The following is a 25,960-nucleotide window of genomic DNA, read 5'->3' on the forward strand; positions in this document are numbered from 1 at the left end:
TCTATAGCATACATCTATGTATGTTGTGGTTTGGGTGTTGTTTACCTTCCCACAGAGGAAGACCTGAGTCACAGGGCAGAAGGTTAATCTGTTAGGGACACCTATGCAAATATCAAGTGCATTCCCTAATGACCAACTTTTCTATTATCATTTTCATGGTTTTTTAATAGTTCTCAAGGAGACTAAGGGTCATTTTTTTTTGTTTATGACATTCATTTCATTTCTCTTACCCTGACAAATGGCCTGCTCACATGACTGTAATTTACAACTCTATGCATCTTTGCTCACTCACTCTATCTTCTTAAATATTAACTGCCCCTTTTAAAGATACTGAAGGCATAGAGACACACCATTTCCTGAGGGACACACACAGCTGAAGACTGTCAGTGTTGGCTTGAGTAGTTGGTGCCTTTAAAATCCTTGGGAACTTAATAGATTTTACTCTACAGTTAGTCTTAAAGCATTGGCTTTGCTGATGTGAAAAACTGTAGTCTCTCACAGTTCCTACATTATCCATCTTTCAAAAGTAAAAATGAAGTCAAACAGAAAGATGGCTGTAGGACATCGTACTCTTAGCTCTTTCGAAGCAATGCTCTCAGCTCTCTTCGTTATTCTTGTTGCCCTCTGTGCTGGGTTAATTGCAGTGGCCTGGCTGGCCATCAAGGAATCAGAAACAGGTAAGCCGTGCGCTTAAACAAGGAACATGCTCTATGTTAATCTTTTTTGCTGGGGAGGGGTCAGGTTTCGAGACAGGGTTTCTCTGTGGCTTTGGAGGCTGTCCTGGAACTAGCTCTTGTAGACCAGGCTGGTCTCTAACTCACAGAGATCCTCCTGCCTCTGCCTCCTGAGTGCTGGGATTAAAGGTATGAGCCACCACCGCCGGGCTAAGTCAGTCTTTGTTGATATTTATTCGTTACTTTGGCTACACCACAATATATTTTTGTTTCATTTAAGTGGTTCTGGATACTTTACTTCATAGAAAATTTAAAAAATCAGTTGTTATGTCATTTAAGACAACCACAAATTCAAATTTAGGAAGAAAATATTTTAAATTTTTTTGCAAAATAATATTCAGTTTTTAATATCAACATATAATATAGTAGGTTTCACAGTCTGCATACTCATAGTGATAAATTTGAAATCATAAACATATTAAAACATCGTGGATTATAAAAGCCCATAGACATGAGGAGTAAGTGAGCACTGTTGTCCATTTACATAAAATATCTTTATTCTGTTTTTTGACCTAAAATGTTGCTGATAAATCCAAACATAAATACATAAATACAGACTTATAAGAATTTTATTCAGCTTGAGTTGTAATATGATAAGAAAAAAAGAAGGAAACTAAAATGTCATTGTGTAGAATTATGCAAATATGGGCCAAAAACTTTTCAAAGACATTCAAATATAATAGCATGGTGTAACAAATATTTTACTTTATATTTATTGGTGTTTCACTGTCTGGGTTATGAATCTGGAACAAAGAATTGGAGAATATAGAAGACATCAGAGTACAAACTGGACCTCAATTCTGAGAATTTATTCCTAATAATCACCTATTCACTTATAAGATAAATATATAGTCAGAATCATCACAGTAGCCGGGGCACTGAAGATTTTTTAAATAAAATTTAATTTATGTTTTAAAATGATGAATTGTATGTGGGTGAATTAATTCTAAAAATGAACAAATAGAATTTATTTGAGTCACCTTAGTTTTGATAAGCAAGTATTTTGGGATAAGCTATTTTCCCCTGACAAATAAATATTTGAATTTGGATATAATAAAAAGAATTTGTAGCTTTATAAAAATAACTTTAGTATAAAACCTGATAATTTAAATATTATAACCATCTAGAAGACATCTGCCTTTAAGATGAATATTTATATTTAGTATGATCAATACACAAGTTTCACTTACAGTTTTAGAAAATTGGTGGTTTAGGTTTATTTACATGCTTCAAATAACTTTTAAAATATAATAATTTTGAGTGAGTACATATCACGTTTGTCTTGTTGTGATTGGGTTACTCACACATATATGGATTTTAGACATAGTGTAAGGGATTACCAGCCTACAATCCACATTGCCAGAGAAACTAGTAAACAAGGAGGACCCTAAAAGAGACAAACTTTGTCCCCTGGAGAAGGGGAAAGGGTCACCATCCACTGAGCAAATTGAGAGCATGGGAAGAGGGGGGAGGAGGCTATGAGACTGAGAAGGGAAGGAAAGGAAGAATTCAGAGGTCATGAGGGAGCAGAAAGGTTGAGTCAGGTGTAGATTAGAAGAAAGGATATATGATAGGTAGGGTTTTAGTTGGGGGTGGTAGGGGAGGAAGGGGGGAGAAGGGAACTGGGATTGTCATGTAATTCAATCTTGTTTGTAATTCAAATAAAAAAGTCAAAAAAAGATCATCATAAAAGTCATATATTTCTCTATAAAAATAATTTTGCTGTCTATTGGAATTTTTGAGCTCATAAAAGATATGTCATATTTATTCTATAATATGGACATTATTTGTAAATGTTGATGCTTTGTAATGAGGAATAACTCACAATAAAGAGAAATTTGACTTTAATAATAAAACAGAAGAAATAAGGTTTATTATGGTTATTTAATTTTGCACTTATGGAAATATTGTAAATTTTAACATCTTTAATCAAAGTAGATTTGTATCACATTCACCCTCTGTTTCCTCTCCCAGCTACCTCCCTTGAAACCCTGTCAATTACCCCAACTCTCAAGTTGGTAGCCTTTTTCCTTGATTATTGTTATATATATATATATATATATATATATATATATATATATATATGTGTGTGTGTGTGTGTGTGTGTGTGTGTGTGTGTGTGTGTAAAATTTTAAAATACTGTAAAGATTACATGGAATGCTTATGTAGCTAAACTTGTTATTTTCTTCTACAGGCACAAAAATTGTCTCTACTAAAAAATTCACATTGGTGCAATATTGCTAACTAGTCCATATTCTTTATTCAGACTGCTGGTTTCTCCATCAACATTCTACTGTCTAGGGTGCAGTTCAGTTCCATACACAGACATGCTAATAAAGATCTCCAAGCCTCTTTCAATCAGACGTCTCTCAACTCTTTCACTGTTTTCCATATTTAAATGGAGAGATTCAAATGTAATTTAATTTGTGCACAAAATGGAAATTATATAAATAACAATAAGGTACATAATTATATAATGTTAAATTTTTAAAGATTTATTTATTTATTATGTATACAGTGTTCTTCCTGTATACCAGAAGAGGGCACCAATCTCATTACAGATGGTTGTGAGCCACCATGTGGTTGCTGGGAACTGACTCATGACCTTTGAAAGAGCAGACATTGATTGCTCTTAACCACTCTGTCATTTCTCCAACCCACAATGTTAATTGTTTAAGCTAAATGTAAGTTTATCATTTGAAATATTAGTCTTAATATTTTTCTGGATTGCAAATTTATGTGCCGAGGAGAGTTTGTGCGTCATAGCTAACCAAATATATTTTTAAATTTTACTCCCATGTTTCCTCATATATATTACATTAGGGATATTATGTCATTCTAAGCCCCCATTTCCCTATTGTATGACATAAAAAAAATCTCATATCATACCATTGTGGGAATTATTTAATATTATTATTGCATTAACTAATGGTTTTATCATTTTGTGAGTTTAAGCCAAAGCTACTCATTTTAAACACAAGTATGTATCAAAGAAAAGATTCAGATACAAAGACTGTTTAACTTGTTCACCACATCTTATATTATTTCCCCACTGAGACTGTGTATTTTCTACATCATTCTCAAAAGCTTCTCCAATGAAGACAGTTCCTGTCTCATGCCAAAAGTCATGCATGCCAAATTTATAATTACTAGGATGTAAGAAGTGGCTTCAAAGCTGTGTTTCAAAGTTACACACGAGCAGAAATCTTCACAGAAATTTACACGTAGAAAGCCAGCAGTGTCCAGGAGGCTTGGGGTCCAAGAAACATCTAACAGCAGCTACACAACTTTTAATGGTCCATTTCTCACTATGTTTTCCTGAGTCACTTCCCATAATTGGTAAAGTATGATTATGCCCTGTGACTTCCAACAGGAATCTCAATTCAAAAAGAAAATGAAAAAAAAATGTATGGCTTGACTTCAAAGAAAGGAGGAAGAAATAATGGGAAAGAAAATAAGCCTACATATTTTTTAGTCTTTTAAACAACCAGATATTGAAAATAAAAAAAAGAAAGGGGAGTAGCTGGTTTTGAAAAAAGGACTGCAAAGAAAAAGCAAGAATTAAATAATTACTGAGGAAGTATAATAAATGAGTATCGTTTCCTATATATCATAAACCAGGATGCAATATTCTCTGCTATTAATAATCAAGAGCTTTGTTTCTTATTAATTCATCTAGACGCAGACCTTGGAAAAAGTCATGAAGTCAGAGGGACATTTAAAATAACATCTGGAGTGACATATAATCCTAATTTACAAGACAGACTTTCCGTGGACTTCAAAGTTCTTGCTTTTGACCTTCAGCAAATGGTAGGGGGCTGTCTCTCCACAGCTGGTTTAAAATCTCATAATCAATTTTATTAACTTCTTTTCAAATGATACATAGCCCACATTTTTTTCACTCAGAAAATATCAGTAAATGCATGCTGTATTCAGGATTCATAACTGCATGAACCCCTGAGCCTACCATGAATTTCCTCAGTTCTAAACAAATGGATTACCTGTACTTCATAAAAAAGTTGATAAAAGTGTAAATATTCAATTTAATCCAGTTTTCATCTTTTTAGATAGATGGGATCTTTGAATCAAGTAATCTGAAGAATGAATATAAGAAATCGAGGGTCTTTCAATTTGAGTGAGTATTCTTGAAACCACCCCACTGGTAAGACATTGCTCCCAGCCAACACTCTGCTCAAATGTGTAGTGTCATTATGTGTAGGAAAATAGAAGTATTTCCCATATTGTGTGAGGAACTGGAAATGTTTTCTAGTAAAAAATGTTCATTTTTAGTAAGAGATAATAGTAATATTTGATAATTGATACATTAACATGTTTCTCATACAAGGGTAAAATTGTGGAGATGTGTGCAAAGACTAAAATTGAATATATACCATGGAGATGTAGTGCTTGATTTGCTAAGGACATGTGAAACTTAATTATTAGCAAAATAATATGTCACCTACTTTGTTTACATTGTAAATCACAAAAGAGAGGAGTAACTTTTGTACTTAAAGAAAAAAATGCTATAATTGTAGCATCATCTGCTCCCTTCTGGCCTATGTTGGCACCTGTGCACACACACACTTGCACATACACCTATGCACATAGTAAATACATATTCATAATTTCAATGTTCAATAAATTAATGAGTCTCATATTAATAGGATAATATAGAATTCCACTATGAATATTCAAACTAGAGCATGTATTGGTGTGTAGGTATATTAAGCTACATTATATATGTAAATATAGCATTTCCTACAGGAACATTTAATATGAGATTTAACCTCTTAAGAACTAATGTTTTCTCAGATATTTTGCTATGTATCTCTGTTGAATCATTGTGTCTATAGACGAAAGTCCAGGGCTCCTTGGCCTGTCTTCTTGATTACATCACAGTCAATCTAGTGATTTATGACCTGGGAGGACCAAAGGGACTTTGAAACAGAGATACATGTGAACAGCACAATTAGCAAAGAAGATTATGCTCCTAATGAGAACCTATAAAATTTAAAGAAAAAAAATAAAGTAGCGTTCTACTCAAAAACTAGAAAATTCAAGTACAAATATATGCAATTGAGCAATACCTTTTGTATCTAAAATAGAAAAAAATGAGAAAGTCTTGTAATTTGCTAAAATGAAAAAAATGTGACAAAAACAATTTGAATGAGAAAACTGGTATCAAAAGATTTAGTAGTATTTTTATGTAAACATTACTAAAGACAGAGAAGAAAGCAGTGCAATGTAAACCTTAATGCACACACATCATAAACTGGCATGTCAGTTTTTGATACATTTTTCTAAATGGTTTCAGTCACCTCTGGATGTCTCATTCAGTTCATTTTCAAAGTTGACTTTTTATTTGAAAGTTATACCCTTTATTTATCCTTTGCTTTGTTTTCCCTCCTGCTTTCTTCTTCAGAAAATTGATCAGTCTATGTGAAAACTTATGACAGAGGCTTTATTCAAAGTCCCTCATTTATTATTATTTTTATTTTTAAAACAATCCAGTTCCTCTCTGACTTCCCCCACCCCAGTCCTTCATGCACTCCTCAGAGAGGTTGAGGCCTCCCATGGAGGGTCAACAAAGTCTGTCTCATCTCTGAGGCAGGACCAACCCCCCCCCCAATTCTGTATCTAGGCTGCACAAGGTGTCCTCATTTTTAAGCCAGTGAATCAAACACTGTGGAAAATATAGAACCCATAATCAAAACAGGGCTTTTTGAAATAAGAAGCACCTTATTTTGCTATGTATTTTTGTCTTAAATCTTATCTATATAAATAGTTATATAAATGAAATTCTTCTCTGAAACCAATAATAATTGTTAGAGCAATAAAGTAGAAAGATAATAAATCAGATTATTAATTAAATGAGCCCAGCCTGTGTCTGATGTGTGGTGGTCAATCCAGAAGCCTAGGAGAGTATTCTAACTTTATGTTTCTTATCAAATATGATGCAAATTTATGTTTTTTACGAATCTTAGGTTGCTTTGCTAATAAAAGCTACAGAAAAATTGGAGATTCAATAAGGGTTCTACAATAACTATATTGTGTACATGACGTAAAGACATATCAACAAATTAAAGTGATATACAAGTTGTCAGGGGAGTAGAGTACCATAGATAGAGTCAAAGTCTCTTCTGTTATTTTGCAAACTGTACCATCATTTCCTTTTTCTTTCCTTTCCTTCTCAGAATGACACATCCCTGCCATGTTTCTTTCCACTGAAGCATTTATAATTATTTCTTCAATCTGACATGCTGGAAGCTGTTACCTTGACTTTCTGTAGTCTATAGGAAACAGTGTTTCTCTTCTCTTCCCCAAATAATCTTCAGCTTAGTCAGATTCTCCACCATTCTGTAAACAAAACATCGAGCTTTGAATGAGACAGTGAAATGCAAAATTAAAATCCATTATAAAGCAAATGAAGTGAAATTATTCAAATATAAATAGTGTCCTGTGCATTGTACAAGTAGAGGCCAAAATCATGCCAAAGGGCAAACATAGGTATATAGTAAGAATCAACACAATTGAATTAAAATGGCAGTAGTGGGTGGGCTCAATAGATTAGTCAGAGAAGTTTTTGACATCCTGGAGGTTTGATGACTTGAGTACAGTGTCTAGAATTGGCAAAACAAAGCAGATTTTGGTTGCACAAACTTGTAATACCCAGATTATAGTGGCAAGACATACAGATCCACAGGCCTCTGAGGCCAGCTAGGCAAACCAAACTTTGAGCCAGTGAGACCCAGATAAAATAGGAGACGATGTTTCCAAAGTGAAAGTGACAGCATCCTGAGTGAGGACAGCTGAGGTTGTCCTCTGGCTCCCTGGTATGCAAGTACCCTTCCCACCCACACACCCAAATATCCGTTCATAAGAACACACACATATATTCATGCCCATCCACACACACAAAAGAAATGAATAAAATACCCAGGAAAACTAAAACAAATATTTTGTCTTCTCAACAATAGCCAATAAATATCAATTTATGCTTCCATGTCTCTTATTTTTTTTTCTCACGGGGGAGCCTTGCTTTCAACCACATGATTTGCAAGATTTTAAGAATCAAGATAGTGAGAAAGAATTTTATTAAAGAATTCACACAACTAACACCATCAAGACATTCTCTCTTGGGATGAGGCACTGAGAGGATTGTCTCGACCTTCCTACATTTGGGATGCTTATAAAGTTTTTAATTTCCTACCTAAAAGAGTTACCGAGGCATCGACTGATAAGTACATGCAGCCATTAATTAATTAATTAATAATAACTAGTCTCTTAAGGTGCGATGACAATGATGATTTAAAAATCCCTCTTTCAAGGAAGTGAAAATACTGTTAAAGAGATATACCTACATCAAGGAATGTCTAATGTTACTAAGTAGTGATTCATATAAATTATGCATCCATACTTTGTAATAGTTCAAGGACATATAAAGGATTTAAGATAACTTCACTTAGCCTTTGATTGGCTGCTTTGTTAGTTTCAGAGCTTTATACACAAGTTCATTCAATTTCTGTAAGTGGAAAATATCCATACTACTTAAAATTAATTCTCTCAAATAGCATGTATGCAAAGTCGTTCGTTTATGGTTGCTATGGACATCAGAAAACCATTAAGTAGTCATTGTTGGCACTATGTCTTGTATATTTTCTAATTTCAGTTACTAGAAAGAAGCTTTTTTCCCCTCAGCCCAATGCAGGTTTTCTGCATTCTCATCCACTGATGAGGCTGCAGTGGGACACGTTGGAGACTTAGTTTAGTTCCCTACTCATACCTTGGGTTTTCAGCTCTGGAAGACTCTATAGCATTGCCACTCTGAATACAGGTGTGTTCCTATGTACTGTCTCAGGCACTCCTGTGGATTCCATAGATCCTTGCTACTCTTGTTTTTGCTGACCTAATGCATCATGCATACATCCCCCACAACCATCTTTCATTCTTCTGTGTCGTTTCTCCTCAGCTGGACTCCCATTTTTCTCTTTGGTGTCCTTCCTTTCCTTCGTAGCAACTGCTAAGCTCCAGTGCCTGGCACATCTCCAGTGATGCTTAACTGGGCACACTTTTCTAAGTGAGCATTTTTCTCCCCAGCTCAGTCAGAACTTTGTGCAGTCATACAAAATGCCACCCTCAAGACTTGATGGAATTGTTTTCTTCTCTCCTTATGAGACAATGGGGTCTGACCAAAGAGGTCAGAAGAAAGCATTGTACCCCCTGGAACTGAAGTTATATATTATTTCTAACAATCATATGGCTGCTGGGAACCTAATGCCAGTCCCCTGCAAGAGCAAGAAGTACTCTTAACCACTGACCCCTCCTTTCAGCCCAGAATCCTCTGTTCTTCAGACTAAATGAAGGTGGGATGGTCAACTCAATGTCAAAGATTTATGCCTAGAAAAAAAATGACATAAAGTCAAGTAAAATTAATGGGAAGGAGGCAGGTCATAGCATTGTCACTTTCTTTGAAATAACAACCTGGAAAAGGGAAATCAGAAAATACAGGCAGGGAAAGGAGAACAAGGAGACACTCAGAGCTATTTAATGCTCTCTCTGTCTCTCTCTGTCTCTCTGTGTCTCTCTCTCTCTCTCTCTCTCTCTCTCTCTCTCTGTGTGTGTCTGTCTCTGTCTGTCTGTCTGTCTGTCTGTCTCTCTCTCTCTCTCTCTCTCTCTCTCTCTCTCTCTCTCTCTCTCTCTCTCTGTGTGTGTGTGTGTGTGTGTGTGTGTGTGTGTGTGTGTGTGTGTGTGTGTGTGCTTTGATGCATATTTCTTTTCATTTGAACCCAGAGTGCTCCCACTCACCTAGACTAGCTAGCCAACTTGCTATCAGGATTCCCCATCTTTGCCTCAAATGCTGGTATTACACTTAGGAAGTAAATGACCTCCTAGCATTTATATGGGTGTTGGGGATTCAAATTCCAGTCATCATGCTTGTGTATCATCTTCATAGTCTCAGGTTATCTTAAATAATCACAAATGAATATCTATAATCATATGTAAGGGGGCAAAATCACCATCAGACTAAGCATTTCAATTTTTATTTGATTTGTGAAATCATGGCATAATGGAACAGAAATGATTGATTTTTCCTCTACATAACAGTGTCCATTGTGAAAAGCATATATCTAACAATATTTTTTAAATACTACAATTTTGGTGGCCTCACATGACATGTCATCAAAATATATCACTAAGAATATCAAACTTTGTCATCATTCTATTTTATCATATTTTACAAGTATTTATGTATTTTGTCACCTCGTAAAGTGCCTGTGTGTGTGTATGTGTGTGTGTGTGTGTGTGTGTGTGTACAGTTTGAAGAGAAAAATCTGTTGTCTTCCTCTATTTGGGGTACTGTTATTCTGCCCTGTGGAAAATGTCTAATTCACAGAGCATTAGCAGTTGACTCTTCTAATAAAGGGCTGTTTGCCCTCGGTGGCCATGTGCACTTTAAGTTTGCCCTTTACACACAGATGAGTCACAAAGTTCTCAAAGGAAAGAGCTGTGTTTATTCAGCAAACCTAAAGGTTATCAGTATCATTAAGGAAAATATGAGATAAGAAGCATTTTGATCTATTACAGCCAAGCTCTCTGTACAATGTTATGATTTATCTGGCTATAAAATTAATGAAGAGAGAAAGGGAGAGACAAAAGGAGGGCTGTGTGTCTCCTCTACCTAGAACAAGTTGTTTGAAATGAAAATGGCTATTATTTTTCCTTAAAGGATTTTTTTCATTTATCTTAATAAACAAAATAAATCTCACAGAACGGATAGAGATCATTGATAAACTACCAAAAATAAGTTTCTGCCTGCTTATGTGATGAAACACAAATACTTATCATGGTTTCGTTGATTTCTCCTATATGTCTTTCTTATCTCAACATTTACACTGTATATGAAAATAAATTGTAAAGGATACAATCCCTTGTGTATCTATAATATAGACCTGTTATCCTCATAGAGATAAATTATTAAGTGCAATATATAATTCACAACTAAAAAGACACATCTTTCATACAAATATGTTTACACCTGAGGTTGAATTATTCTAGTTAGTTACAATCCAGTGCAGGGAAATTTCAAAACTGCATTCTCTCTACCCAAATACATTGTGTCTTCTACCGCCTGATTCAAGCTACACAAAGTCGAGGGTTCTGGATAATTAAATATGTAGAACTATACAGAGAAGATGTGGATTTCATTACCATATAAATCATCTTTTGTGCAACAAAAGAGAAAGTAAAACCGTGGAACTGACTAGAGTAGATAAAAGATTCTGTGCATGCGTGCTTTATTTTAAACCATATGTAATCCATCAGCTCCTAGTTCCTACTTAAGCCGTCAGGTTTGGCAAAGGGGATGGATTCTGAAAACATGAAGGAAATGGGGAAGGATAAAGAAGTACTGAGAAAAGGGAGATGATGGTGAAGGGAAGGTAAAGGAAGCTTCACATACTGAAGGCAGATAGAAACAAAACATCTTTCTTTCCTTGGACAAAAACTTCCAAGTAGCTAGCTATTGTGTCTGTGCTCATGTGTGTGTGTGTGTGTGTGTGTGTGTGTGTGTGTGTGTGTGTGTGTGTGTGTGTATCATTGTGTGGTTGTAAGCTTAACAGGAAACATGAGGTTAACGGAAAGGTGCAAAATTTAAAAAAAAAGAAAAATCTGTCAAGTGTCTCTATTGTTTCCAAATGGATTCTTTTTTAAATCTCTTTTTACAAAATAAAACAAAATACCATTTAAAATTCAAAATACCAAGAGGCTTTAAAGTAAACCGGAGAATATTCCCTAAAGCCTCTGGGTTGAATTCTTCTATTGTAACAGATCCTGTGGACAAGAAATTTCTTAAAAGAATAAATATCCTGAGTGCCCAGCAATTCCAATTATGTTTCTTTTCTTTCTACCCACCAAAATCAAGACATATTTTAATAATTTCGGTTAAACAAATGAAAACAGAAATCTAAATACAAGTGTTTACAGAGCCTTAGTATCAGGCCATCCTCGATTTGTACAGTTCGTTTGAAACAAGCATGAAGGAAGTTATGTCAGACTTATTTTGCCCAAAGAAGCCACCAGACACATTGCAAACTCACACTCTTCATTCCTTCAAACAGTAAAATGACCAGTCACTGTGTGACATTACTTGATTTGACACAAGAGACTAGAGAATAGCACTGTGTTCCTGTGTGTCATACTGCACACCGATTCCAATGTTGGGTTTACTTCAGCATTTTTGCACTTGAGAAAATACTGAAGATTTAAATTATTCTTTCCTTCCATCATAAACTAAGGGTAATACTTGGCATATCTATTCTTGTAAAAAGGTGTTGCTGAGCAGGAGTTATACTGTTCTATACAGAGGGGTAATCAGGACTGAGGTCATGTAACAACTAAGAGCAAATTTTAGACATTTTTCCTGAACTGAGAACAAATCACTTGAAGATGCCTGATTTTTTACTCTTATGTCATTTATTTATTTATTTATTTATTGCTTTGCAGAAATGGCAGCGTTATAGTCCTTTTCGACCTTTTTTTTGCTCAGTGGGTGTCAGATGAAAATGTAAAAGAAGAGCTGATTCAAGGCATTGAAGCAAATAAATCCAGCCAACTGGTCATTCTCCATATTGACTTGAACAGTGTTGAAATCACAGGTATCTGTGAACATTATTTGATTTCTTTGAATCATTAAGCTATGAAATTAAGATTCTAGCATTATAGGAGAGAGACAGGAGAATCGTCCTTGGCTTTAGGAGCATGTAGGATCGCCTGAGGTAACACATTTACATGAGAAAAGTGAAATATTTGAAGGGAAGTATCAGTGAGGAGAGGTTTGGGAAACTAGAAAATATAAAAGGATTCTGAAAATGTCAGAGGCCAGTGATGTTTGCGAGTCTTGTCACATTCTATCTATTGGTCAAGTGTGATCTGGAGCCATTCATTAGAAAGTCAAATTAGAGAATTTTTGATTGAGTCACAGACCTTAGGAGATTATAGTCAAGTGGCAAGGACAAATGTCTAATTAGAAATTGAAAAGAAGACAAAAGATGGATTAATAAATGTAATCCAACCCGATTTCCTATTGAAAAAGTTAACTTTCCTCTTAAAGTGATAAAACATTTTTATCCTAAGAATACACAAAGGGAGAAAAGCATGGAAGTTAAAACTAACAATAGAGAGCAGGGAGAGGGTTCAGCAGGTGGCTGTGCAAACCTGATAACCTGAGTTAAATCCCCTGAACCTAAAATTGAAATAGAAATCTGACACCATGCCCACAAACACACATGAACACACAATCATACAAAATAATAAATTATTTTTAAATACCCAGACAATGTGTCTATGGAAACTCTCAGGCTTGCCCATGAATTTTTTTCTTAAAATGTTCCTATTGAAGAAATGGTCTTGCATTTATACAATGTTTGAAAGATACTTGGATAAGGAAAATGCTAAATTAACCAAAGGATTAACTCATTAATGAGATCCTGTTGAGTGAGCTATTAGGAGGTAGGACATGGCTGGAGAAAGTAGGTTACTGTATGTGCTTTGTAGGCTATATATACCCTACAAACATATGTATATGGATTTTGGGTTTTTTGTTTTGTTTGGTTGTTTGTTTGGTTAGTTGGTTTATAGAGACGGGGTTTCTCTGTGTAAAAGCTCTGGCTGTCCTGGAATTCACTCTGTGGACCAGGCTGGCCTCAAACTCACAGAGATCTGCCTGCCTCTGCCTCTCAAGCATTGGGATTAAAAATGTACACCACGGGTATTTTTAATGCCACAGTTCTCATCAGTGGACAGCTTAAGATGCCTGAATAGGGAAAACCACCTCAGTTGAGGAATTGCCTCCATTGTATGAACCTCTGGTCATGTATGCTGGGAATTTTCTTGATTATCAATGAAGGAGAGGTCAGTTCAAAGTTAAAGAAAATAGAAAATAATACCCTCTTGAGTTGACTTTAGTCTGTCTTACACATACCACAAACCTTATGGTAACAGTGAATGAAAAATATTCTCAAATCAAAACTGTGCTGTATTTGATGTATTGAGCTGTCTTAAAACACATCTATAAAACAAGCATAATTTTAGATATTTATGTTTTATATTGCTTTTTCATATCTTAAAATATATCTTACTTTAAATTGGTTACTATTAGTCTTGGGATTGGCAACTTCTAATAGGAAATGTTTATTAGTTGAATATAAACTATTCCACATAACTGTAGCATAAATCAATAGGTACTTTTCTTGAATTAATACAAAAGGAAGCAAACTCAACTTAGGCAAATTGCACAAACTGATTAAGCAGTTGCAAAACCTTATCTAAAGTATCATAGGCACATAACAAAAAGCAATAGCCTGAGAGCAAGTAAAGTGGCACTCTCAGCATCAGGTGCCCTTCCAAGAAATAAGCAAATTGTCCTCAATGTTTTGATAATACAGATATATTCTAAGGCAGTATACAATCATCTTTACTTTCTTCCAGCATCTTCTGATAACTTCTCAACAGCATTCCCTGTAACAACTTCAGGTCAGTGTTTGTATTTCCAACACTGTATGTGCGGGCGGGGGGAGGGGGGGCACGTGCCTGCATATCTGCGTGCCTGTGTGTGTGTGTGTGTGTGTGTGTGTGTGTGTGTGTGTGTGTATACGCCTGCATGTTTACTTACAAGTCCACAGTAATGTCTATGAACATGTATAGACGTGAGGTTGAGGAATGGTGTCTTCCATCAGTGCTTTAAATTTTGTTTTGAGACGAGAATATTGAGCTCCCAGATAGCAATCTCTGGGGACCCTCGGCTTTCACCACACCCGATCTCTAGGGTGTTGTATACAACCAAACCTGAGTTTTGTTTTTTGGTTTTTTTTTTATCTAAATTAGAAACAGTCTTGTTATACATGTCAATCCCAGTTCCCTCTCCCTCCCCTCCTTCCTTGCCTCCCGCTAACCACCTACCCCATCACCTTTCTGCTCCCCAGGGAGGGTGAGGCATTCCATGGGGGATCTTCAACATCTGTTAGATCATTTGGAGCAGGGTCTAGTTCCTCCTCGGTGTGTCTAGACTGAGAGAGTATCCCTCTATGTGGAACAGTCTCCCCAAGTCTATTCATATGCTAGGGATAAATACTGATCTACTACCAGAGGCCTTATAGATTTTCGACACCCACGGACACCCACGTTCATGGGGTCTGGATCAGTCTCATGCTGGTTTCCCAGCTATCAGTCTGGGGACCAAGAGCTGCCCCTTATTCAGGTCAGCTGTTTCTGTGGGTTTCACCAGCCTGGGCTTGACCTCTTTGCTCATCACTCCTCCTTCTCTGCAACTGGAGAGTGTTTAGCTGTGGGTATCTGCTTCTACTTCCATCAGCTGCTGGATGAAGGCTATAGGATGGCATATAAATTAGTCATCAATCTCTTTATCAGGGGAGGGCATTTAAGGTAGCTTCTCTTCTGTTGCTTAGATTGTTAGTTGGTGTCATCCTTGTAGATCTTCGGACATTTTCCTAGTGCCAGATTTCTCTTTAAAGCTATAATGGCTCCCTCTATTATAATATCTTTTTTTTTTTTGCTCTCCTCTATTCTTCCCTCGACTCAACCTTCCTGCTCCCTCCTGTTCTCCCCCTTCTCTTTCTCCTAGCTCCCTCTCCCCTCCCCCCATGCTTCCAATTTGCTCCAGATCAGAGGTTTTTAGAAGTGTCCTGAGGATCTGAACTCAGTTCCACATGCAGGCTTGACAGTGGCTTTACTGATTAAGCCATTTTGGCTGACCACAACTCAGGGTTATCAACTTCATGACATTAGAATGTAATGTATTTTATTTCTGCACCTTGTTATGATGCTTATTCTTTGATTTATAATATGAGCCATATTTTCATTAGGAGTAATATCACTGAGAGAATTAATAATACCTACTTATTTATGCCAAAGATGGGTGTTAGTATTCAGGAGTCTGTACTGGCCTGTCCTTGGGGTTCTGACAAGATACATCTTCTTCTGCAGCCACTAAGAGCACCATATGTGCATATTCACTATGTTTCCTTTTAAAGGGGACCTGCCCACCTCCCATCCCCCCTCTGCTTCTCTGCCTGTCTCTCTGTATCTCCTTCTGTCTCCCTTCCCCTGTCTCTCTCCTTCCATCCCTTCTCCTCTCTCATCCCTCCCTCCTCTCTCTCTCTCTCTCTCTCTCTCTCTCTCTCTCTCTGTCTCTGTCTCTCTCTCCTCTTCTGAAACCCTAAAACCCTTCCACCCAAGCTCTGTCATATGGCCTTCTTTCTCTCACATGCTGCTTTTTTAAATTATAGAAATGGATATTTCTGATTTCAGTAGTCCTGTTTTATTTTAAATTTTATATGGTATGTGTATGATTCCATAATTGACCCATGTCATGAGGGTCTGGAGACATATCCATTAAAACAATAATTTAAAGAATATATATTACACTTTTTTGGAAAAAGAAAACCAAACTGTAGTACGAACTGATCCAGCATTCGTTAATTTGTCTCTTTTATTTAAGTTTCCATGCCTGCTCATAATATTTAGAACTTTCTCATGTCTCATCAAAGTATCATCACTATTAGAATTATTGTTTTGAAAAATTATATATATATTACAATTAATATTATTTACCTTAATCACTAATGAAAAAGTATTAAAATAGCAACCAGAAATCTGAAAAATCATTGTAGTTCTGCTAACTAACCAAATCTACCAGGTACCTTCTTTTATAAATTCTCTGAAATCAGCATCCTGAAAACTGTGTGATTTCTAGTCTTCTCTTGAATATTGCAAAAGTTATCCTAAATGTCAATCTTATCATTAAGAAATAGAAATTTTCAAAAGATCATAATAACACTTTTAGTGTTATCCATAATTATGACATTTCCACAATAACTGAGACAGGTATTATATAGTACATATTTGAACCAATAATCATCTTATTTAATTTTCTGTAAAACCCATTTTTCACACTTAAGAAGACATAAAAGAATAAATAGGAAGATAGGAAGATAGCTCAATGGTTAAAAGTGCCTACTGCTCTGGCAGAATTCTAGAGTTGGGTTCCAGTACACACCTAATAGGTACTACTGTGCATAACTGCACAACCAGAGGTTGCTTCTGTTTCCATGGACACACACACACACACACACACACACACACACACACACACACGGTACACGGTGCACAAAGATACATGCAGTCAAGACATCATATTGAATCCCATAAATATGCAAAAATTACCTTCAACGAAAATAGTTGTAAAACATTGAAATAAAATATAAAAGGTTTATCCTTAGACTCAGATACTTAAGTATTAAGTCCCCATAAGCTGAAACGTTCTTAGATGAAATATTTTACATATGATATGTATGTTAATGTCCTTATAGCCAGTCTAAAATACATAATAATCATTTTAATCTTACTTATCTTTGCAGATAAGCTGACCACCAGCAGTTCTATGACAACTTCAGGTCTGCCTCAGTAACATTATAATTCATTTTATTTATGATTTATTTATGATTTATTGTGGGAAAGTGTGAATGTGTGTGCATATGTTTATGTTCATGTGTGAGCATGTGCTTGTAGGTGTACACCTGTGATGTTACACTTACAGAAGTCTAGGAAAACTCCATTTCGACCTTGTGAGTTCCAAGGATTAAATTCATGTCATTATAAGGGTGACAAGAACCTTTGTCATGAAAGACATCCTTTGGTTTCAATTGTGGTGTATGCATTTAGGGCTCTTAGTTTTAGAAACAAACATGTTAAAAACTGAAGAACATCATGAAAAAATAAATGCAAAAAAGAGCCAAACAATTATTATATTATTATTGTTGTTGTTGTTGTTTTTCAAGACAGGGTTTCTCTGTGTATCCCTGGCTGTCCTGGAACTCATTTAGACCAGGCTGGCCTAGAACTCACAAGATCCACCTGCCTGTGCCTTCTGAGTGCTGGAATTAAAGACATGTGCCACCACTTCACTAAAATCATTTGTCAAATCAGCTTTATTTTCTTAAAGCATTTTTGGGTTCTCACAGCAGAAATTCCTGTATTGACCAGGTGAGATCAGTATCTAACAGCACTATGAAGTTCATATCACATTGAACTCCATAAATGTACACAATTATTCAGCAATGAATTAATAGCTGTAAAACAAATTTTAAGAATCATAAAAGACATCATTTGGTGTAGATATAAAGGGCATATCTGAGTTAATATACACTAATAATTCATAATAAGCTAAAATCATATAAAATACTATATTTAAATGCATTCATATTATTTTATTAATGGATGATTTCTCTGCTTATCTGTATGCATGCTGCATGCATGCCTGGTATCCATTGAGGTCAGAAGAGGGTGCCGTATCCCTCAGAACAGAAGTCACGGATGGCTGTGAACCTCTGTGTGGGTACTGAGAAGGGGACCTAAGTCTTCTTCAACAGTAACCAGTGCTCTTAAATTCTGAGTCATCTCTCCAGCCCCATTGGATTGAACATTAAACAGTACACATAACATTTTTAATACGTGATATTATTGCAATATCACCTATCTTTGCAGTCCACTGGCAACTTCAGGTGAGTTTTAATAGCATATTTACAATAGGGTGCCACAAAAGCAGCAGCATCTACAGCCTAAGTGAAATGAAAAGCTACTTGAACTCTAACTGTGTTTTATAATAAATTTAAATCATAAGCGCAAGTATCAACTTTGCTTTCTTCTAGCGTCTTTGGGTAACTTCTCAACAGTAATTGCTGTAACGACTTTAGGTGAGTTCTTTCAGTGTCACATTGGCTTAAGCTGTAACCATGTTTGAGATTAAATTTATATCATAAACCCAAGTATCAAATCAACTTTGCTTTCTTCTAGCATCTTTGGGTAACTTCTCAACAGCAATTGCTGCAACAACTTCAGGTGAGTTCTTATAGTATTGTGTGATTATCATAAATATGCACAATTAGTTGTCAATTACAAATAGCTGTAAAAATTAAAATAAAACATATTTATATCTCTATATCTGTATAAAATGATATACAATAAATTAACATGGACTACTAATTTACAATAAGCTAAAACCGCCAAGGTAAAATATTGTACAGAGAAAATAAATAACAAATAGCTAATATCCACTTAAGATATATAAATTATTTTAATTTTATTTATTTTTTCAGATAAACTAATAGTCAGCACTTCTATGGCTAAGACTTCAACTAAGTCTTAATAAAAATATATATATTTTTAGGTTTTCACTAATATTTGGAAATTACCTGATGCTTCAATAGTTTAATACTCTTTCAGAAGAAAAATTGGACTTAGTTTGCAGCTGAAACATAAAATTTAACAAACATAGTTAGATATTGGGGGCTAATACCTTAGTTGCCTGACTTACTCTTGCATTCTGATTTTTAAAACTATGGTTATCACCACTTGCCAGAGATGTAACCACTAGGCCTGGAGGGTTTTCTTGAAAAGATGCCAGTTTCATCAGATACTGAGATAGTTTCTTTTGACTGTATTTACTGCATCCAACTTAGGGCTGTTCTGTGAATGAAGTACTGTCATAAATTAGTCACAAAGTACTTTTGGATTCATTCAGTCATTTTTTTTTCAGTAAGAGTATAATATAAGATAGTTTCCAGAATGCCATTTTTATATGTACTAATTTATGTAACCCATAAGTACAAGAATACAGGTGTCAGAGTGCACATATGGAAGTCAGGATGACTCCTGAGAGTCAGTTCTCTTATTTCACATGTGGGTCTGACAAGTACATTTGATCACTGGTCAGACCCACCAGAGGAATAAGAGAACTGGTGCAATGTTGGAAATGCAAAACAAAGCATGATTCATTAGTTAAAATGATTTGCTGCCAATAATAACAACTGTGGAGCCCATGGAAAGCTCATAACTGTGTGACAATACCCACAATTATGTTTAGGCACAGCTATAGAGCAGCCCAACATATGGAAAATTGTCACTTACCCCACATTCATTTTTGCAATATGAAGAAATACTAAATGTTCCAAAACCACATTTTACACATTCACTTCATATAACAATAATTGACTTTGAAAAAAATAGCTCAATAACTGAGTTTCATTCATCTAAAACTAAACTGAAAAGGTAGTTAAAACGTTGCAAGATATTCTTCCTGAAACTTAAAAATAAAGTAACAAGCATATAAATTCATGTCTTGTTTTCCATTTGTCACTTTATAGATTCGTTACATGTTTCATCTAACTGAGTTACTGCGGTCCTTTTAGAGGCATAAAATATTTATAAGGGATATACGTGGAATGGCTCAGGGATGGGACAATAAACAGTAGATATATGACAACAAAAGAAAGCCTTGAACTATGCTGAAGAAAACAGTGGAGCAATAGTGAAATCTAGCTGAGCATATGTCCAGTGCCTTCAGGAGGAAGAAAAAGCAGGTGCAGAAAACAAGGCAAAGTACCCCTTCATTTGAGTTACAAGAATATGGTCAACACATACTTGGGCCTCTCTTTCTTGTTAGAAATAAGCAAGTGATGTCAGAATAAAGATGAAGAAGTAATATAAAATGTTGTATCTCATACTGAATTTACCAAGCATGCACTAAGTTCTAGTTTACAATTCTTAGTATCACATAAAAAGTTTATATCAAACTGCTCACTCTTGATAAGACATGCTCAGCAACTCACACAGAGGTGGACAGAACTAATTAGGTCACTTCACTCTGCTCCTAATGACTAACATCAGAATGATGACAAGGCAGAATATTATAGCAGCAACTACATATTATTCTAAAAGAAAGAATTTTTTCTAATACTAGATTTCAAACATGATTTCAAATTGGTCGTGATCGTTTTTCATCTGGTAACTTATGCAACCACAAAACATTTTCAACTATTTCATTTTGTTAAATTGCCTTAATCAATGCATAAGGAATTATTGTCAGGTAACTAGGTAGTGAAATATCATATCGTTTTGCATTTAGTTCATGTAGCACGTGAGTCTTGAATCATACCTCTCCTTTATTTCCCTCATACAGCAGGACACTATAGATTTATAGAGAGGAACGAGGCAATTAAACTTGAAAACTGCAGTTTCCAAGCTGTAATTTATTATGAATATGTCTTTCAGGGATGTTAAGTTTACTCTCATTTTTATATGCCCTGAAGATAGAGTTTGAGAAAAATCAACAAACACATGCATCATATACCCGGCATTAGTACTATAATAAATTCTGCCAAAGAGAATTTTTATATGATAACAGGTAAAAAGTCCATGTGGCTTATGTTCTTTTGTTCAGATGCCTTTGTTGCCAATTACTGTGAAGTTTACCAACCAATTTGGAGCACTTGAGGGAAGTGACCAGAGCTAAGGCCATATTACACAGATTGATTTTTGGTTGCTGCAGTATGCCTGGAGGGGCTCTTCTGGGCACCTGCTCATAGGCTTGAAGGCTTCCCATACTGTAGCTTGTTCTAGTTCTTTGCTGCTGACAGTTCAGGCAATGATTTCAGAAACATGGAAGTTTCCATACTGTGAGTTTTCTCTATTTCACACAAAATGAGATATCTTGCCACTAATTTGATGTGTGGTAGAGGTTGGGGATTCAAGGGGTGGGGGGAGCAATAGGCAGTTTTTGTGAAAGACATGATGGTTGGCCAAAAGAATCTAGGGAGAACTGTGCTGTTGGTGGAACTGCTCAAGTCAGGGATGTAGAGATTTTACCCACTAACTAGTAAGCGGCGATCTTTATTTGAGAAAGGACCACTTTGGTACTTCCAAGCCTTCTTCGCTCTCTTATGGCATGCCCTCACCATCATCACTTCTAGATAAATTGGACCTTTCTGTGTGCCTTATTTCGATGTCTTCCTGCCACATGAACACATATGGTTTCATGCTTGTCTATTCAGTCTTGTCCAGGAATTCTTCAGAGCCTGATTTAAACATGAATTCTCCTGTGAAACTGGTTTCAGCCTCTGCCTACTGTCCAGTGCCTTCATTGCACTCTTATCACCTCATTAAAACTAATTAGAATGCAACCATGCAGCCCACTGTTCACCTGGCTAGTTACTTTTCACTGCATCACATAACATGGGTGTGTTGGTGCACACCTACATTCTCTGGACTCTCACATTGGAAGCAGGATGTTCAGAGCGTCAAGGTCACTGTCAGCTATGTAGGGAGTTTGTAACCACCCTCAGACCAACCTATCCCTGCGCCCTAATGGACTATTCTTCCGCATCAAGATCTGTGAGAACAGAGGATGTGCTGCGACATAAATATTTTTTTCCTTTTGTCTTTTATCTCCACCCTGTAAAATGTCTTTGCATAAATAGCCATAAAAATGGGTGGGTTAATGATCACTACAGGGACTGTTTTAGCAGGAGTTCCTATAGCTGTGATAAAAACACCAAAGCCAGTAGCAGCTTGGAAAGGAAAGGGTTTACCTCACCTTACAGTTCCACAACACAGTCTATCACTGAGGCAGATTGGTAGAATTCAAATAGAACAGAAACCTGGAGTCACGAACTGGTGCAGAAGACATAGAGAAGTGTTGCTTACTGATTTGCTTCCCAAGACTTGCTCAGTCTGCTTTTTTATATGTCCCAAGACCACCTGCCCAGGGCTGGCAACATCCACACTGGGCTGGACCCCCACACACACACACAAAAAAATCATTAATTAGTAGAACGCACCACACACTTGTTCACAGGCCAACGTGCTTGGGACATTATGTTTTCAAATGACAAGAAAGTGAGTACAGTTGACATAAAATCACTCAGCACAGGAATCACAGGGCCCCAAGCACCATCTTTTGCCAGTGAGGCTTTAAGAGTTGACAGACAAATAGAGAGACCTGTAGAGCTTCAGGAAATAAAGATCCAAAGACAGCATCAAGACAGCACAAGTTACTTACATTCCTACCTATGTCCCCAAATCTATTTTTCCAAGCACTAAATACATAGAATTTTATGGGCCTCTGGAAAAATAACAGACATGCAAGAAAATGCTTTTACCCATTTATTTATTTACTTAGAGTTTCTGACATACAATCAAATAGAATGCCTTTTGTGAATTGGGACACAGTAAATAAATGACTTAATTGATAAATAGCTCTTATATTTTAAGCATAATGTGCATTTGTATTTAATAAATATATTTATTTCTATTTTGTTTTATTAAATGAGATTACTCTGCCATTGAAAACAGCTCTAATTTTTAATGCTGTTTTTTAGATGTTAACTTTTCCATTTATCTCCCAATGGTTTATGCTCATTTTAATCAGAGCCAGTTTTTTAAAAGTCTAATTTAGTTATTTATATGTTCCATAACCCTGTTTACAAATGTCCTCAAACAATATTTTGGTTGGTGGATACATGATACAAATATTTGATTTTCCCTATTGATTTTATAGAAAGCATAAGAAATTTCAGAATTCGTTTTGCTTGTCATAGTTTTAAGCCCCAGCAGATGGCAGTACAGTGTTTCCTTTCATGTTAAGATGTCCAGTGGATGGCCCTACTCCCTACATGCACTAGAAACACTAATAGAAGTCAGTGGGAGAAAAGGAAAAGATGCGAAGTTGGGAAGAAGACATGGTGGGGGAGTCTGGAATGAGCTGGAATAGGGGTACAAATGATCAAACTACATTATATACATGTGTGATGTTTTCAAAGAATAAATACAAAGTAACAGTACTTTTCAAAGTTAGAAATAATAACAAAACAAATGTTATGGAGTTAAATTCTCAAAACCCCTTAAAGCATCATTGATAGTCTAATCATAAACAAAAACACTCAAGTTTCCACATTACTCTGGAAAACAAGATATCTATTACCATGTAGGCATATAAGCTTTTATGTCTTATTCTTAGAATTTCAAAGTTGTTTTGAAGAAGTATGTGTGTCATTGTATGTCACTGTGGTGGTTTGAAAGAAAATGCCCCCCAAAGGTAGTATCACTATTAGGAAGAGTATTGTGTCTTGTTGGAGGAAATGAATCACTGTGGAAGCAAGTTTTTGAGGTCTCAGATATGCTCAAGATACTGCCCAGTCTACTTCCTGCATAACCACATGTAGCAGCTACCTCTCCAGCACCATGTCTACCTACATGCCCCCATGTCCCACCATGATGGTAATGAACTGAACCTCTGAAACTCCAAGCTGCCACCTCGATGAAATGTTTTCCTTTGTAAGAGTTGCCTTGGTCACAGTGTCTCTTCATATCAATAGAAACCCTATCTAAGACAGTCTCTCTATGTCACATCCATGAAAGCAAGGCAGTTGAAGGATAAGCAGGTTGAGAGCTACAGACTGGAAGATCCTGGGCAGACAATGATCTAGCACTCTAGAGAGATGTGTTTGTATTGGATGCCCTAAGAATGGCTGTGACAAGAAGCAAAGAATTATGGAGCAGAAATAGCCAACAATTTCTCCACTTTTATTACATAGTACACTTGCAAGTAGGCATTTTAACTTACCCCACAGAGGCTTTCTTTGATAACATTTTCTTTTGGAGGATGTATAGACTTTATGAACTCTGCTGTGTTTTCAAACAATAAAGTTGTGAGTAAATGAATTATTGGCCAGATGCTATAGTAAACGTTATAGTATATTGCCCCATATAACAAACCTTGTTCAAGGTATAAAATTAGGGACTTTGGCACATTTCCATTGCTGTGTTAAAGACACCATGACAAAGGTAACTTACAAATGAAAGCATTCAATGGGACTTATGGTATCAGAGGGATAGAGTCCATGATCATCATGGTAGGGACCAGGGCAGACAGACAAGTATGGCACTGGGGTAGTAGCTGAGAACTTATATCCTGATCTGTAAGTTTGGGGCAGAGAGGGGGGGCAGAGAGTACTAACTGTGAATGGCTTTTGAAATGTTAAAGCTAGCCCCTATGACACATCCTGATCCATCCTAAGGACTTCCACCCACAAAAGACCAAGTGTTCAAATATATGAACTTATGGTGGCCATTCTCATTCAAACCACCATAGGGATCAAGTGGTTAAACTCTAGTTTACAAAAATAGAATGAACACAACCAATATTAACATTTAACATCAGTGAAGAAATATTTTTTTATCATTTCAAATGCTTTGAATTTTTCTAAGTGGTTCACCAAGTGAAATAAATACTCATTTTAGCAAAATGAACAACATTAATGCATTACAAAGCTGGAGTGGAGAAAAACACAATATATATATATATATATATATATATATATATATATATATATTACATATATATATATATATATTCAGCCATTGTGTATATCTGACCATTGAAAGTTTACTGTTCAAGAAGCTTATGATTTAAATCTGTATTTTTAAGGCAATGTCCCAGTAGATTGCCAACCTGACTCACGACCCTGTGCTAACACTTGGAATTGTATAGCAACTGATTTATTTTGTGATGGAGAAGTGAACTGTCCAGATGGTTCAGATGAAGACACAGGACTATGTGGTAAGACTACCCACCTTCTTTCACTCTCCTTCATCTTTTCTGCTCCATAACTGTGTGTGCGCGCGCACGTACACACACACACACACACACACACACACACACACACACACACACACAGATACACATGCAGGTCCACACACTACACACAAAATCATGCATGCGTGTACCCATATACCATACACATGCATGTATAAAAATGAGCATGCACACACATTTATGTGTACACATATGTGTGCACACCCTTATGCATACACATTTAATCTCCTCTACTTGAAACTAGTGAAGAGTTATCTACTCCAATATACATATGCATAGTTTAACACAAAATCTAATAAATATATTATTTTTAAACTTAACTGAATAACATTATATGTAGCTAATTTTTACACTATCCCATTTGAGAGCTCTGTAAAGAATACTGTGACTGGCCAAACATAATTCAGGTAGGGAGGGAGGGTCACTCCTTTTCATCTCAACCTTTGTCTTAAGCTACCATGATTCTTAGCAATGAGTGCTAATAATATGATACCATTTCCTGATATTTTCACCACCATATGTCACTCCTCTTCTTGCCTCTACTTCACAGTATCAAATCAGTGAGCATCACTTACTTTTCCTCATTGCTTTTCTTCTCATTCTGTAGTTCTATAAATAGCACAAACAGTTTGGGGTAACAACTTAATAACAATGTTTTCTGTAAAAAAAAATGGTGTTTTTCGAATCTATTTTGTTATTTGTTCTGATTGTTCTCCTTTTA

At 36.0% G+C, this 25,960-nt stretch overlaps 1 protein-coding gene across 3 annotated transcripts in view; it reads left to right on the top strand.

Annotated features, from left to right (window-relative positions):
- Positions 1-532: 532 nt before the first annotated feature.
- Tmprss15 (transmembrane serine protease 15) overlaps positions 533-25,960 on the top strand; it is a 103,247-nt gene continuing 77,819 nt past the window's right edge. Inside the window, exons 1-9 of one of the 3 annotated variants that reach the window (XM_027413318.2) lie at positions 533-677; positions 4,414-4,544; positions 4,802-4,869; positions 12,237-12,388; positions 14,220-14,264; positions 17,168-17,203; positions 18,458-18,502; positions 18,603-18,647; positions 25,072-25,203. In XM_027413318.2, coding sequence (XP_027269119.1) covers positions 533-677; positions 4,414-4,544; positions 4,802-4,869; positions 12,237-12,388; positions 14,220-14,264; positions 17,168-17,203; positions 18,458-18,502; positions 18,603-18,647; positions 25,072-25,203 — 799 coding nt within the window. The remainder of the gene's footprint in view (positions 678-4,413; positions 4,545-4,801; positions 4,870-12,236; positions 12,389-14,219; positions 14,265-17,167; positions 17,204-18,457; positions 18,503-18,602; positions 18,648-25,071; positions 25,204-25,960) is intronic. The other 2 variants (XM_027413319.2, XM_027413320.2) reach the window with 2 other exon arrangements.

This window comes from Cricetulus griseus, chromosome 4, assembly GCF_003668045.3.
Source record: "Cricetulus griseus strain 17A/GY chromosome 4, alternate assembly CriGri-PICRH-1.0, whole genome shotgun sequence".
Taxonomy (NCBI): domain Eukaryota; kingdom Metazoa; phylum Chordata; class Mammalia; order Rodentia; family Cricetidae; genus Cricetulus; species Cricetulus griseus.